Source organism: Heterocephalus glaber, unplaced genomic scaffold, assembly GCF_053883595.1.
Source record: "Heterocephalus glaber isolate CG9 unplaced genomic scaffold, H.glaber_assembly_v1.0 deba00001509, whole genome shotgun sequence".
Taxonomy (NCBI): domain Eukaryota; kingdom Metazoa; phylum Chordata; class Mammalia; order Rodentia; family Bathyergidae; genus Heterocephalus; species Heterocephalus glaber.
Genome location: NW_028258325.1, coordinates 57,306,167 through 57,323,529, shown reverse-complemented (window position 1 = coordinate 57,323,529; position 17,363 = coordinate 57,306,167). Strand labels below are relative to the sequence as shown.

Here is a 17,363-nt window from a genome sequence, read left to right as displayed (position 1 = left end):
ACGGACAAATAGGTCAAATCAGGAAGACTAATAGTATTCTCAATTAACATTTTGTCTATGAAATAGATTCCATATGATATCTTAATATCTTACCAAAGCTTGCTCTCCTTCCTTCCCTCCCTTCCTCCTTTCCTTCTTTTCTTCTTTTCTTTATTTTTTTCTGAGACAGGGTTTTGCTATGTAGTCCAGGCTGGCCTTGAACCTGGAGTGATCCTCCTGCCTTAGCCTCCTGAGTGCTGGAATTACAGGGTTGCCCCACCACAGCTGGATAGCAAAGTTATTTCTTTATTGAGATTATTTGGCAACAGAGGTAGAAGTATAAATAGTTTTGTTTAGTGTAAAAACGTTGTTCTCTACCAGGTTAAAAAAGTTGTGTGTTTTTAGAAATTAATTTTTTTGTCTGTTTAAAAAAATCTATGCATTTTTTTATATTCTGTGTCTGTGAGATAACTAACATTGCCCAATATCCAGCAAAACGGACTTAAAAGCTCACAAAGGTCTAGAAACGTGTATAAATAAGAAGAAAGTTTTTTGGAAAGTGAGATCATAATTTCTAACAGAACTCTAGTTTTTTGTAGCTTTACTTCATGAATAAAAATCTTGTTATTTAATTATCAATCTAGCCAGTAGAAAATCTATTGTCATAAACTTTTCAAGACATGGAATTGTCTTGTGTTTCAGCTAATCTTATTTTCCATCTGAGCCATAATAGAAATAATAATAATAATGCTCTTAAATTATAATAAGACAGTGCTTGCTTTGTGTCAGATTGTTTTAAGTAGTTTACATGTATTAACTCCTTGATGTTCACAGTAACTTTAACACAGATTACCTATTACTCATTTTGAAAAAAGGAAATTTTAAACAGAAGGAGCTTGAGTAACTTACCTAAGATCATATAGTTTGTAAGAGTGAGGCAAGATTTGATCTCTGGCATTCCAGCTCTAAAATCAATGGTCTTAAGTAATTTGTAAGGCAAGTCTTATATCTAGAAACCACTGTTTATGTTATATATGTTCGCACATGTTATATCGTTGAATATCTTGGTTTATTTTTATATTACTATGTTTTCCTTAGATCTTATAAGGCCACGAGATACATACCAATTTTTTGTTGAGCATGGCGAGTTAAAAGTATATAAAACATTGGATACACCCCTTTTTTCTACTGGGAAGTTGGTATTAGGACCATATGAAGAAAAGGGAAAGCAGCATGTTGGTGAAGATATACTGGTGAGTATATTTCTCCATGTATGTTTTGCTCTAGGTACAACTCTGATTTGTTGGATTTGATGAGGCATTAAAATGTTATTTCCCTAGTAATGAAATCTTCTTACTGAGCTGCAGAAGAAATTGTATTTTGTTAACTGAGCTTAGAGGCAGCCAACCACTGGTTCTTTAAAAGTACCTTTTTATGCACAGCACTGTAGCCTTCAGATTCAGAGGTTTTAGGAATGATTTTTACTAAAAGGAATCTTAGAATATAGGCTTGCAAATAAAGCATTAGAATTTTAGAGCTGAAGGGGGTTATATAGATTAGGTCTAATTCCTTATTTCTTTGATCATGCAATTGAGAAGCAAGTTAGGCAACTTCAGCAGTCACTGAAGCAGTTAGTAGTGAAGTCATGATTAATAATTGCTTCAGTAAGTACTAAGTAACATTACTGACTAAAGTTATAATGTGATTTAAGGTGAGTCATTCAGTCTCTTGCTCCATGTTTCGTCCCCCATTGGAGACATACTGTACCTCTTGGGGAGTGTGTGTGTATGTGTAAGATAAAGTTGAAAACTGTAAAGTTCAAAAACATTAAATTTTGTGGATGTTTACATGGTGCCATCATTTTAAAAATGTCATAACTAAGAGACATTGTTTATTCAGTATGTGACATTTCAGGAACCTGAAATCCTGAGTTATTAAAGCATTCCATTCAAAATAATTCTTTTTAATAAGAAAATTAAAATAAGCTCAGAAGGGAGGAATAAAATTCATCAAAACCTTGAGTTATATTAACAAAGAAGGACAAATTGAGGCAAGGAAAGGAAAAGGCACATACGAGAGTAAAGAGTAATTTATTACTACATCAGTATAAGTAGAATCCTAATTTAAATAATTTTAAAATATTCATAAATCTAATCTTAAAATGTTATAGAGCTCCAGGTTTTATTTAAAGAGTAAAAATTGCATTTTTAAAGCCATAGTCCCTGTTAAATAAGAGAATGATAACGAAGAGAAACATTAGACGTTTCACTACTGAAATAATAGCAGTTAACCATTAAACTGAAAAGGAAATTTTAATAATATTTGAAAGCCATTAACCTGGCTAATATTCCAAGGTATCCACATTTAAAAATAAATGATACTTTATAATTACTAAGTAGAAATTATTAGAAAAATATTCATACTCTGTGATGTATGCATGTCATTTCTAGGAATTTTTCCTAGGATGATAATTTAAGAGTTGAGGGGAAATTGTATTTATTGTAACATTGACTGTTAACATAATTGTAAAAATTAGAAACAAGTGTTGTCAGAAGAAAATGTTAAATTTTTAATAGTGGAATAAACCATTATACTATATGATATGATAAAGCTTATCTGGCCCTTATATACTCCAAGCACTGTTTTGAGCACTTTAAAATTATTTTAAGCACATTACTTTGAAAATTAGCCCTGTTAGAAGATGACTGGGAGAACATTAAAGCAAATGTGCAAGATAGGAAATTCTTTGTTTTTTGGACTAGAATTTTAAAATGTAAATGATAAAAACATGAAGATAATATAGAAAAAATATTTTACTGTGTGGTTGTAGCTGATTTTGTCTCTTTTACACTGTCCTTTTTTACTAAGAAAAATGAAAGTTTTTTTTTTTTCATTCAGTTCTACTCAGCATTTATTTTCATTTGATGATAGTGGGAATTATACATAAATCAAGGACAATAACAAGTTCTTGTTTGGCAAATGTCCACATAAATCTGTTAATCCTTAATATAGATACAGTATTTTTAATAGAAAGGCATTTAATAGCAACTGATAACTGTAAACTACAGTGGATACAAAGTTTTGTGTAAATTAATTGCCATTTTTAAAAGGCAACTGCTGTAGCTCAGAAGGTACAAAAACTGGTAACTTCCATAAATATAACAAGAAGCTAATTGAAGAAATACACAACAGACTGTTTTCCCTATATAATATTTGAATATGCAAACTAAGACACCTGTGGCACTTTACTGGAAAGTAGGAATAGCAGATGCACCCCCACCTCCCAACCCCCATCCACCTGACCAGGCCCTCCCCCTCCCCCACATGTATTTCCAAAACATGGCAAATTCTAGGGTTACAAGAACAGGATACTGCTCTGAAAACAGCAAGACAGCAAGCTCCAACCTGCTAGACAAAGATGGAGCCTTACTGACAGTTGTGAAACATTAGGCGTCAGACAGAAACTTGTCAAAACAGCTCTTGTTGGGTACTGATTGATAATATTTTCATTCTGATGGCTTGAGTCTGAGGAAAAGCCCATCACTGGCAAACACATGAACACATATAGACAACGGGAAGTCATTTAACAGATGGCTTGGGACACTCAGCCACAGTATCTTAAAAAGACAATATTCTACATTTAATGAACTTGTGGGGAAAGAAAGGCCTAATAGTCACTTATTGTTTCATAGAAGATGAGCACAATAGGACAAAATAAAAATAGGAATTGTACAAATGATCATTGGAATACAACTTCTGGGCTGCTCGTGGATTTATTACACTGTGTTAGAAATATTCAAGGATATTGCAGACAAAATTGTATATACTATGGATCTTTTGGGATCATAAAGAAATGTTGGATGTTTCAAAGGTGATGATGTCATTAGAAATCCGTTTATAAATTTAAATCACAAAATTGTCTTTGAATGATGTGAAGGGTCTGAAGTATATTGGCTGGGGAAAATTACCAGGTTTTATGTCATCTTTTAATACAGTAGGAGTCTGTGGTATTTGGGTATCAGTCTACACTACTTAAAAATTCAAGTATGTTTTTACTGCTCAGGTGTAGGGAGCAGTTTTCTATCATTTGACCACTTAGTATTTTAATAAGTGGTCAAAAGTCTGCAAAATGTGCCAAAGAATATTTTACCTGTGAACCTCAATATCCATAGATTATTCTTGATTTAGAAAAGGTCAAAGGCATTAAAGCTTATTAAAACTGCATTTAATCTCTATGCAATTTTATCATTTAAATAACATGGAAAAAATTAGTATCAAAGACTGAATCCAGGCCCTCAAATTATTTATCTGCTGCAGCCCCAGCATATTTTTAAGGGCACACTGAAACTCCTGAAAATAGAGATTTATAATAGAAATACTGATGGACCTTAACTACTAGATGGAGGCTTTAACAGACTCTGTTAAACTACATTAGCACTTAATGAATAAATATACAGATGGTTTTGTCTTTGATATCTTTGTCAGATCCATTCCAGCTTAAACCCAAATGAGTATATACTATACTTTGCTTGGCTGTTTTAAAATTTTAATCTATTAAAAATTATTTTCTCATGGGCCGGGCATTTAGCTCAGTGGTTCTGCTGTCTGCTGTGCAAGAGCAAGGACCTGAGTTCGATCCCTGGTACCAAAAAAAAAAATTATTTTCTCTGTTTCTAACATTTTGAATTTTAGAAAAAAGGTATGTGTATTATGTTGCAGCTTGATTTAATGGCAGGCTAATTATACCATTAAAAATATTTAAGGACACAATTAAATGTAATTAGTGATGCATGCATTGTGCCTAAATTTCCACCAACTCCTCAAAACCTAAATCAGTGTCTTTGCTCTTAAAAGAGGAAAGAAATTGAGACCTCAGATATAATCAAGGAAACACTGTGCATCTGGTCTTTAAGATCTTCAAAGTTGGGGCCGGGGATTTAGCTCAGTGGTTTCGCTGCCTGCTGCTCAAGCACAAGGACCCGAGTTTGATCCCCGGTACCAAAAAAAAAGATCTTCAAAGCTAAATTTACTATGGCAGGATATTCTTTGATAATACAATGATAAATGAACAATTTTGATACTCATTTTTCATTCATACTCTGTAAGGTCAGTATATAAAGAAGTAAATAAGAGTCTTGAAAAATGTCTTGAAAAATGACATACATATTATGTGGAGTTCCAGTGACACAGTACTCCACTCCCAACAGGGAAAATTCATCAAGGTACTTAGTCTTTCTGAGTTCTTAAGGGGTTTGGTTTCTGTGAGCCATGAATTCCATTCATTTTTGCACAAAGAGATGCATAAAAGAGATGTTCAGAACAACAGAAGAAAGAGACAGGTGGTGAAGATAATTAGCGGTAAACAGAAAATAAATTCTCAGTAGTGTACTTGACATTAATGCTGATGATAATTCACCTGACTTACAGAATATTCACTTTAAGAGAGCCTGAAATAACTAGCAGAAAATAGATAGTGGAGTCATGATAGTACCGATAACAACATAAAATTAAAACAAGAAACTAACACAATAGGTTCAAGGCCTTTTAGGAACTCGCTTTTTTTCTGCTAGATTCACATTCTCATAGCTTCCTGGTCTTTTTCTTCTAACAAACTTATCAGCTGAGAGAAGCTGTCTTTCAGCACATCCATGTCATCCAGTGAACAGGGTTGCAGAATCTAGCGTTTTCCTCATGCAAGTGGTTCAAGTTCAAAATATTTTTTGATCTCTTGCACTGAGCGTCCTGCTTTCTTGTCTTAATGATTGGCCAGTATTAAAAGGTAAAGTGTATAACTGTGGCTGTTGAAAAGCTGAGTGCCGTTCATTTCTAGCAGTTTCTAAATGATCCTCTGAAGAAGCACTGTCTGATACAAATATTAGCCCTTGAGATTCTTGGTAGTAGCGACTCCAGTATTTTCTGATATTATCAGCTCCTCCAAGTTCTTTTACATTCAAGATGGCATTCTGAATGGCACTGCCTTTATACTAGAACCTGTGGTTGACATGACATTCTCAGGGCTTTCACTGCACAGCTTTGACAGCAGACTGGTGTTGCCAGAACCTGTGAGGTCTATGCATACTAGATGATACTCCGGTCATGCAGGTGGTGGTCCCTTGCAGCAAAGTGCTCTAAAACACAGATAATCCATGTTGAAAATTTTTCTTTTAATAGAGGAATATTTTCACTTTTTAAAATAACATGAAGCACATTTATATGTTTCTGAGAAAAAGGCGGGGTAACAAACCAGAGAACCACTATTGGCCAGTAACTTTTCTTAAAACATAGTGCTGCAAAGTCTGAATAAGAAAGAATAGCAGTGAAAGATTTCTTAAAATCAAACCACAAAGGGTGGAGGGGGAAGCTTGGTGGCAAAGCGCTTAACCATAGGGCCCTAGGTTCTGTCCTCAGTATACCTCCTCCCGGTCAAATCAAACCACAGATAGTTAACAAGTGAAGTCTGAGAGCTGATTGTGGAACTTGCTCGGAAGACACCAAAAAGAGATTAAGAAATAGAAAATACAAAAATTAAAAGGTGCAAAGAACAGGAAAATAAACATGGCAGTGTAAGAATTTTAGGAAGAAAGAGGGAAAAAACCCTAAAAAAAACCTATCTCAAGGTCTTGTTTGCCATGTAATGTGTAGCATGTTTACAGGTTCTGGAGATTAGAACATGGGTATCTATGAGAGCTGTTCTGCCTACTGCATTTCCTTTAAGAATTTTTGGAATATATTTGTGGTTCAATTTGAAATGAAATTTTTATTTTTAATTTTATAGGTTTTTTATGTTAATGTTGGTGACCTTTTGTGTACCTTACATGAGACACCTTATATGATAACTACTGGGGATTCATTTTATGTTCCTTCAGGTAAGAATAACTGAAGACATTTTACTTCACATAGTTAAAACATTAGTATAGTTACATGTACCATGAAAATGGAAGCCACAGTGGTCAAAACAAAAGTATGTTGTGACCAGTACCAAAACAGTTTAGTACATATTTTCTTTCATTTTATCATTAGGTAATTATATTAGTGTTTTTATACATGAAGATGATTCCTTTATTGTTGAATATAAAAGACTAGATGGGATGTTGCATTCCAGGATATATTTCCGCTATGTCATCTCTTAAGACATTATGTAGCCAAACTGTTTTTGGTGGATTAAAGATACAGAACAGTATACTGAAGAACATAAGTCATTGGAAATAATTATTTTAATTTATTCATTCAACAGATATGAATAAGAGTTTGCTGTGGCCAAGATTTACTCTAAAGGATAAATAAATGAGTAAAACATGGAAAAAAATCTTTACACTTACGAAGCTTAAACTCTAAAGGAGGGAGAAAATATTAGCTATATTTATATAGCCCTTAGTATATGCTAGCACTATTGGGAATACTTTATTAACTTGGTTAAGTTTTATCAATTTTGAATGTATAGAAAATTGCAATTTTTACTGAAAAAAACCCTACCATTTGTAATGCTGTCCATCTGTATAAACTTTTGCTATTATTCATTACCTTTTTTTTTTGTACCCAGGATCGAACCCAGGACCTTGAGCTTGCGAGGCAGGCATGGCATCACTACCTTATTGTTAATAGCACCATTTGCCTTTTTATTTCTTTTTTGGTTTTTCGCGACAGGGTCTTGCCTTGTAGTACAGTCTGGCCTTGAACTCTTGGTGATCCTCCTGCCTCAGCCTCTGAGTGCTGGGATTACAGGCATGTGCCACCACACCTGGCATTGCCTTTTTAAAATTAAGAAATATAAAATTTTTATTTAACCTATACCTTTTATACTTCATTATATATTAATGAAGCATATGTATCTGATTAGGAGAATCTATCCACAACAGTTCCAAAGATTTCATAATGATTGCTTTCAGAAAGAGATTTTCTTTTCTTGCACTCTTTTTTTTTTTTTTTTTTTTTTTTGGTACCAGGGACTGAACTCGGGTCCTTGCGCTTGCGCAGCAGGCAGTGAAACCACTGAGCTAAATCCCCGGCCCTCTTGCACTCTTTTCTAAATTATCTATGCATTTGTTACAGAATGATATAAAGTTTATATTCTTTCAAGCCATATCTGTATTAATGGGTGGTAGTTAACTCTTGGATCTTTTGAGTTCGGGAAGTAAGAGTTACTTTGAATTAGGTGAATTATTTTTATTTTGTGTTATGTATTGTAACTGTCAGATGATTACTCAAAAAATGTTTTCTATGGAAATAATTTTATTATTTTTTTTCTTTAGGTAATTACTACAACATCAAAAATCTCCTGAATGAGGAAAGTATACTTCTGTTTACTCAAATAAAGAGATGAAATGACAAGGCAGGTTTAAATAGGGGTGTATGTGTGTGTGTGTGTGTGTGTGTGTGTATGTATATATATGTGTGTGTTTTTTATATATATATATATATATGTGCACATACACACTATATAAAATAGTTTGTATGGTTGAGACATTTATGTTTGTAACTATATGCAATATTTTTAAATAAAAATTTTACCCAGTTTCTGTGGAACTTGTATTAGTTTTTTTTTTTTTTTAAATAACTTTGGCACGTGTGCTAGACATGATATTACATCTTAGGGAGTATGTGCTTATACTTAACGTACTGTATCTTGATTTTCTCTTCTTTTTTTTTTGAGGGTCTTGCTATGTAGTTCAGGGTGACCTTGAACTAGTGGTGATTCTTTTTCTCCCCTTTTTCCCTTCCTCTGTTGTTAGATCCCTTTCTGTCATTATTATTAGTATGTTTTTTAGTTCATGTTTGCAACACATAATGGTTACATTCATTATGGGTACATGACACATCTTACATCTTTTTCATCCCTTTTCCCTAACCCCTAGTTCTCTGTCCAAGGTGTAGCTGGCAAATTTTTTTTCATATTCTGTAGGTTTTCTCTTCACACTGTTGATTGCTGTACAGAAGCTTTGTAATTTGATCTAATTTTGTTGGTTCTTGATATTATTTCTTGTGTCATTGGATTCTGTCCATAGTCTTTGACTACATCTGTGACTTAAAGAGTTTCACTTACTTTGTCTTACAATAGGTTGTTTCTGTTTTAAAATTTAGATCATCGATCCATTTTGGTTTTAGTTGAGTACTTGGTGAGAGATGTGGATCTAGCTTTAGTCTTCTGCCTGTGGATAGCCAGTTTTCCCACCAGCATTTGCCTCTTTAGGCTGTTTTTCCTCCAACATGTTTTTGGCTCCTTTGTCAAAGACCAAATAGCTGAATGTGTCTAGGGTTTTTTCTGCATCTTGCATTCTGTTTCATTGATCTTCATGTCTGTTTTAGTTCCAGTACTATGCTGTGTTTGTCACTATAGCCGTGTAGTATAACTTGAAGTCCAGGATTGTGATGCCTCCTGCTTTACTGTTATTACCCAGGATTGCATTTGCTACTCTGAGTATCTGCTGGTTCCATATGAATTCTTTCTTTCTTTTATTTTTGAGACAGGGTCTCTTTATATAGTTCAGGCTGGCCTTGAACTCATGGCAGTCCTCCTGCCTCAGCCTCTCCAGTTCTTGGATTACAGACTTACACTACCATGCCCTGCTTCTGTCTTTTCATTGGGCGTCTGGGATTTTGACTAAGTATGTCTTGAGGAGTTTCTTTTTTAAGTGTTGTTAGTTGGAATTCTATAAGCCTCATGGTCTAATCTTTCTGCACACTTGAAAAGTGTTCTATTATGATTAAACAGATTATTTATTTTTATTTCATAAAAATCTATCTTCTAGTTTCTAACTCGTTAGCCTTAGGGGTTTTTTTCTTTAAAAATTATTATTTATTTACTTTTCATTAATACCTATTTGCACTGCATAATGATTACACTCATTGTGAGGAGTTGTTACATATAAATAACATATCCTAATTCTTTTTTTTAATCCCCTGTCCCTCCTCCCTCCCTCCAACTCTTGTTTTATTCATTAATTTTATTGGTACATTTTAAGTCTACAGTATGCTGACATTCATTATTGGCAATTTGTACCGTTACATAATGTATCTTGGTTCTTATTTTTTTCCCATTCCCCTGCCCTCTCTTCAACCCCTCCACCCTTCTCTATTTACAAAGACTTTGTTTCCATTTTTTCCTTTTCTCATATTTATTCCTTTCCCTTCTTTCCTTTCCCCTACCACTCCCACTTCTCCTTCCCCTTTGGACCTTTTCTTCCTATTTCACATTATTATACATTTAGATCCTTATTTACACTTTCAGTTTCTCACACCAGAGAAACTATTGGTCTTAACATCATCTAGTTGCTGATGGATTACTTTATCTTGTTTTTCTGTTTTTAAAGCTTCTCTGAGAAAGTTGTTGTAATGTACCATTTTGTCCTTGATTTCAGAAACCCTGTCTTTGCATTGATCATCTCTGTAGTTTATGAATTACATACAGTTTTTTATTTTTCTGTTTGACACATTTTCATGGGCAGATATATCTGATAAATTTATCATTCATGCTTTGAACTGTTTTGATCTGCTCTTCCAACTTGTTTCTCCCATATTCACATATGTCAGTTTGTTTGGTAGGTTCATGAACTTTTGGGTAATGACCTCTATGAACTTGCTAAGTGTCTTTACCTTTTCTTTAATAGGCTCATAAAGCCTTGCTACCTTTTTAGGCTTTCCATCAGTGCCCCCTGGACCTGCATTATGAGAGTTTGAAGTTCTTGGGGACATTTGTTGCTTTGTTTTTCCATGTCTCCCTCTCCCTATACCTCTCCCCCTCCCCCTCTTTTTTTTGTGTGCTGGTGGTCAAAGTAGAATAAGGAGAGATTGTACTTGATATGAAGATCTTTCTAGTTATATTCTACCTTTGAGTGATGTGTTCCTGGCTTTTTTCTTTCTTTTTTTGTACAGAGATAGTGGTGTTCACCCCTTCCATTATTTAATTTTAATGGTTTGGACCCTGTCACTTTGTTGTGATGAGAGACTTACTACTGGTTAAAATAACATCAACAGAACCAATCATGCATCACTTAAATGTGTTCAGCCTTACTTTACACATTCAACCTTTATCAGTAACCTTTACAGTCTATACCAGTGATGGTGAACCTTTTAGAGATGAGTGCCCACTCTGGAACCAACAATCCATTTATTTATTGCAAAATGCCAACACTGCAATTAAACCTAAATACTAAGGTTTTAGTTTAGGAAATGAACTCATACTTAAACATCTTTTGTCTTAAAAATACGCATGCCATAGGTTCAACACCATTTGTCTATACTATATTGTTTTTAGTAGTTACTGTGGGATGTGGAAGGAGAATGGAGGGAAAGAGTTGAGAGGGAAGGGTGAAAGAGGGATGTAAGTCAGTAGGAAGAGAGGTACATAGGAGAAGTAGGTAAAATTGGGTCAAACTCTGTTGGGGCCCCTTTATAGTTGGAGTAAGGGGATTGTTGAGGGTTTTAAGGTATTTGTGGGGGTAGGGGCAAGATGTAGAAGGAAGGAGGTGTAATTTTGGATGAAGGAAAGCTACAGTGTTGTTAGAACTTGTTGATATATTTATGCACCTGTAAGGTGGAGAAGAGGCAGAGGACTAGGTGAAATGAGGAAGAGCAAAAGGAATAGAATATAAAAGACAGAAGGTTAATATGAGAGAAGATAGAAAATACTGAAAGGGCAGCGTATAGGGGAAAACCCCGAAGAATTTAAAAAGTAGGAGAAACTAGCAAAAAATAAAATAATATTGGTACAAAAGCTAGTATTGAAAAGGAATAGAAAGAAGAGAGAAAAAAAATAACTGCATCAAAGTACAAAAAGAGAAAAGCAACACAAAAATCTAGTGGGAACCCAGATCAAACACTCCAACAAGAGAACAAACATGCAGTTCCCACTTGTCTGCTATGCCATAAAGCCTAAGTGCACATGGTTCCCTTCCTGTTTCAGCTGTGGTCTGTTTATATGCAAACACACTATTTCCCCTCTTATCTCTGGTGAGGGGCGTCACTTTCCTTTGATCTCACCTTAACGGAAGCTGTGGTGGGCATTTTTAGCTGTAGTCTTAGGTTGCCATCCTACAATCTGAGTGTCTTGTGTCAGTAGTTTCCCTTTCCAGCCAGCAAGCAGAATTGGCTGTAGTTATTAGGCTTGGGTTAAGGCTGTCCACCTCCCAAGAGTGACTATGATCACTGTTTAGGTTTTCCTGCTAACTCAGGTTTTTCTGGTCTTTATGGAAACAGGGAAAAGCTCACTGGATCAACTAATCAGTCCCACCCTACCCTCATAGATGCAATTCATGGTCACACCCTGTTTGTGGGCAGGCACTGTTCCCCCATTATCTTTATTTGAGTTGGGGAGGGCTTCCCTTGCCCACCATTGAACACCTGGTTCAGCACCTCAGAGCATACTGCAGGGATGCAGTGTTTGGGGGTGGGGTGATGGGGAGAAGGGGCTGATATACACAGAATCTGTCCCCGGAAATAGGCCTCTGCAGTGCAGAATGAACTGCTAGTTCATTCTGTCAGGCTACTTGGCACATTTGTGGTGGCTGCTCCTTAGAGGAGCAGGGGTAGGGCTGCTGTGGACCGCTGTGCTGGTACTGCTTTAAATTATGTCAAACACTTAAAGCAGAAAAAAGAAGGAACACTTCTCCCCTCATTTTAGGAAATCAACATTGTGCTAATAGTAAAACTGGATAAAGATAATAGAAGAAAAAAGTATGAACATAGATAGAAATTTGATGCAGTGTTGGTTCAGCATTGGAAGATCCACCCCCAAAAGTCATCATTTTAACAGAGGAAAGGGAAAAAGCCATATGATCCTGTCAGTAGTTGGAGAAAAAGTATTGGACTAAATTCTACAGCTGTTCATGGTAAAAGCTATCCCCTTTTCAATGATCCAGATAATTAATTGGTTTGATCTACATATATCCTATTTCAGATTCATTTTCTGCTTCAGGGTCTAAGTACTTCCCCTGTATCAGAGTACCTGTACTTTTAGTGAATCCCTTCTGAGTATCTCTGGTGCTGCTACTCCTCTAGTCAGCCTTGTTGGGTCTCCCAGCATATATTAGTTTTGGAGGTTTCAGTCCTCGGTTGCTTAGCTCCGTCACCTTTGGGACTGCAGTGAGGTTGCACATCATGGCCACTAAGGAAAATGATATTTTAATTATATGTAAAGAGTACCAGAATCACTGCTCCCACAACAAACACACATGCTTTTGTCAGAGAGCGATTAATGTCGGTTCATCTAAACAGCGTTTTCTAAATATTAGCTTTAATGCATTGATTATTAAATAATAGTATAGAACTGTGGTAATTGAACATCTGTATTAGTTTCCTAGGGCTACTGTAATAAAATATAGACTCAGTGATGTAAAGAATAGAAATTTAGCCAGGGATTTAGCTCAGTGGTTCTGCCACCTGCCCCCTCAAATGTAAGGACTCAAGTTCGATTCCCGGTACCAAAAAAAAAAAGGAATAGAAATTTATTGTCTCAATTCTGGAGACTAGAAGTCTGAAATCAAGATATCATCAGGCAGTGATGTTTTAGAAACCTGTAGAAAAGAATCTGTTTATAACTTCTGGTGGTTTGCTGGCAATCTTTGACATTCCATGGTTTTTCACCTGCAACACTACAATTCCTGGCTCCATTGTCAGATGACCTTCTTTGCTTATGTGTCTTTGTGTGGATGTGACATCTATTCAACTACTATGTCACTTTTTTCCTATCATGTATCTATTCATATTTGCTGCTGGAGGTGGTATCTTCTGACACTGCTGCATGTGGCCTCCCCTACTTTAACATTAAAAGTGAAATGTTTCAGTAAATAAATCTGAGCTAAATAGTATTTTTAATTTCAAGGAGTATAGATTCATGTTATGATTACCATCAACTTTAAATAAGTTGATGTTTCATGGTAAATTATTCTGAGACCAGCAATTTTTCAGGTCTCATTTAACAATTGTCTTAGTTGCTTTTTTTGTTTCTGAGAAAAAATACCCAACACCCAAATTTAAAGGAGGAAAGGTTTATTTTGGCTCACAGTTTGTGGAGCTTTCAGTCCACAGTCTGCTGTCTCCAAGTTAAAGTAGCATGGCAAAAGGGCAACTCAGAGGAGAAACAGTTCATGGTAGGTGAAAGACAGCAAAAAGCAGTGAAGTAGTGAAGAAGCTGCAGTGTCCACAGCAGCCCTCTTTCTACCTCTTAATTCTATTCAAGCCACCATCCTTAGGGCAAGTAGCACTCACACCGAGGGTGGGGCACCCTTAATCCTACCCAGAGCTATTCCAAACCTATCAGTGGACTAATTTAGTAACTACAAACTTTTGATCCCAGCATCACACAGTTAACTCCAGCATCACAGTCTAGATCCACCCACCTCTGCAAAGCCCCACTGATGGCCACATGAGGCTTTGGAGGGACATCTAGATAAAAGCCATAACAATAATTAAGTACATTTTAAATGCTATTATGGGAGGTGAAGTGCAAGAGGAATTAGGTATGAGATATAAGGTGTTTCTAAATGCCTTTTTAAAAATTTCTCCTTTCATAAATCGTGGAGGATTATTTCTCTTTGTGATGAGTTTGCTGTTGATGGCATTTCATAGGCCTAAGTATAACATTAGTATTATTTCCATTCATGTATGAAGTGGTTTGATTGTGTTATATAGAAATAATATGAGATTAATTTTCTATTTCTAATCTCTTGAAGTGGAGGGTTTAGAATTTTTGTCATTTCTAATTCAGGTCTCATTTAACAAAGGAGCTGCAGAACTCCTTTGTAAGTACTGTTAGCTTATCATAAATTTTACTATGCCACATTTTTATTCTCAATATTTTCTAATTTTCTTGTGATATCTTTATTGACCAATGATTTATTTTGATATGTATCTTTAAAAGTTCCAAGCACTAGAGAATATCCTGTTATTTTCCTGCAATTTAAATATTTTTATCTATACTAGTGTGTTCATTCATAGCTATTCAGTTATCCATTTATAGCATGAAAGCAGCCATATAGAATAGGCAAATGAATAGGCAGGATTATATTCTAAAAACCTCTTTATTCAACACAATAAGTTAGATATTTTCTGTATTTTGCCAGCCACTGATACGGCCAGAGAAAAGTTGGTATAATTTCAACCTTCTATGTTTACTAAAGTTTATTGATTCATACCATATTGTATCTTGGAAAATATTTCATGTGTATTGGAATCACATGTATTCTGTTGTGTAGGTTAGAGTATTGTATGTCTGTTGCAACAGATTAGTATTCTACGTATTCGATACTGATTTTTTTGTGTGGTTATTCTATTACTGATACAGGAATATCAGTACTCTTCATTCCATGAAATATCTCTTCTCCAAATCTTCCAGTTTTTGCATTAAATATTTTGAGACTGTTACTAAGTTTATATATGGTATTTATTTATTGTTATATCTTCTTGCTCTGTTGACCCATTTATTATGAAATATTTCTCATTTTAATCTATATTCTTTCTGCTATTACTATAAACATCAGCTGTCTTGTAGTCACTGATACATCTTTTTCTCTTTATTATGACTTTACATTTAAATGTGTCTGGTAGAAAGTATATACATCTTGATTTTTTTTTAGTACAGTCTCACAATCTTGGCTTGTCATTGGAGTGTTTATGTTTAATGTAAATATTGGTATAATTGCAATCATGTCTGCCATTTTGTTGTCTGTTTTCTCAATTTCTCATGGATTTTGTCTTCATTCCTTAATCCCTTATTTTGGGTTACATGTTTTAAAAAACTTTTTAATTTAAATCTGGATTTATCTCTTTCAGTTTTTCTTTTTAGTTATTCCTTCAGAGATTACTATATTTGGCTCTAATTTATCCTGACATCTATCAGTTTACTGCTTATTCTGGTAAATAAAGCAACTTTGCACCAACATAGCCTAATTTCTTTTCCCCATTTTTAAGTTATTATTATATGCATTATATTATAACATGCATATATCTAACTGTGTGTATTTATATATCCAGGTTATTGTGTGTTGTAATTATTACTGTGAATTCCTTTTTAAAATTAAAACATGTATTATTTATAAACAGTTTTTTTATTGTCATTGGTGCTTTCCTTGTGTCTTATTTAGTATCTGGTGTTTTTCCTTCTGCACAAAGAACTTTAATATTTCTTACATATTAGTAACACATTTTCTGATTTTTATAAGTTTCTAGGAATGTGTTTATCTTGACTTTATTTCTGAAAGATAGTTTCACTTGATACTAGGTTTACAGGTTGTTTTGCATTAATACTTTGTACCATTTCATTGCCTTCAGTCCTCTGTCATTTTGACAAGATATCCACTGTAAATCATGGCATTCCCTTCTATGTGGTGAATCATTTTTACCAAGCTACTGTGAAGATTTTGGTCTTTAATCATTGTAGTTTGTATCTGAAAAAACCCATGGGTTGAAGGCTTTGTCCAGATGTAGTAGCATTTGGAGCACAGGTCTTTGGGAAATTGTTATGTTTTGGATCAAAAATGTGCCCTAAAAGGCCCATGTGTTCAAAGTGAAACTTCTGGAAGGTAATTAGATCTGGGGTGGAGTGATGGATTAATTTGTTGATTAGTTCATAGCTGAATATGCTGATAGGAAGGGGTACCTGGTTAAAGGAAGAAGGTCACTAGAAGTGTAACATGGAAGAGTATTTCCTACACTAGTGGTGGCTAACTTAAGGTGTGCATGTTTTTCTTTTAAGACAAAAGATACTAAAGTATGAGTTATTTTTTTCTAAACTAAAACCTCAGTTTAGTTGCAGTGTTGACAATTTAATAAGTAAGTAGGTTTTGGGTTGCAGTGTTGTTCAGCCTCGAGAAGATAGGGGCCGAGAGTAGGGGGCCACAAAGAAACAAAAGCGGGACATGGGATCCTGAAGAGAAACAGGACATTTATTCTTGGTTCATACATCTCTTATATAGTACTTACAGTGGTTATTTAAGGTGAATGCATAAACAGCAGGTGTTGTTTAATGTTTTCTTCTCTATGAATATAGTCTAATCTCTACAGAAACGGGCTGAGACACGTCTCAGGATGTTCCCATCCTTGAACTATTCCTTCAAGGGAAGACAAACAGGATTGCAGCTATGGGAAGTATGACAGGGGGCGCGATCTCTTCTTGGAGCAGAGTCAGCAGCACAAGCAAACTATCTCGGGAATGACCTCTCATACCCTTCAGCCACAGCCTGCTGGGCCTGCAAGATTAGTAAACTTGAATGTGTGACTCTTTGCCAAGAGGATCTTCCCTTAACTTCATGTCATTGCAGCTTGGACATTTGTCTCTAAAATGTTCGCCATCACTGTTACCTATAACAGGCCCTTCCTCTGTCTCTGGCTTTCTTGTTATCCTCTCTCTTTCCCTCTTCCTTCTTCTTTCTTCTCCCCCTCCCCCTTCTCCT

General features: G+C 35.1%; 1 protein-coding gene and 1 pseudogene across 3 annotated transcripts in view; one reads left to right on the top strand and one right to left on the bottom strand.

Annotated features, from left to right (window-relative positions):
• The window catches only part of Cenpc (centromere protein C), a 68,125-nt gene extending 51,006 nt beyond the window's left edge, over positions 1-17,119 (top strand). For 2 of the 3 annotated variants that reach the window (XM_087187722.1, XM_087187720.1), the window contains 3 exons: positions 1,078-1,232; positions 6,755-6,845; positions 8,229-8,502. In XM_087187722.1, coding sequence (XP_087043848.1) covers positions 1,078-1,232; positions 6,755-6,845; positions 8,229-8,299 — 317 coding nt within the window. In that variant the 3' untranslated portion in view covers positions 8,300-8,502. Of the gene's footprint in view, positions 1-1,077; positions 1,233-6,754; positions 6,846-8,228; positions 8,503-16,960 lie in introns of those variants that run through there. The other variant, XM_087187721.1, reaches the window with a different exon arrangement.
• LOC106009812 (ADP-ribosylation factor-like protein 15 pseudogene) lies at positions 5,552-6,127 on the bottom strand (annotated as a pseudogene).
• Positions 17,120-17,363: the final 244 nt, after the last annotated feature.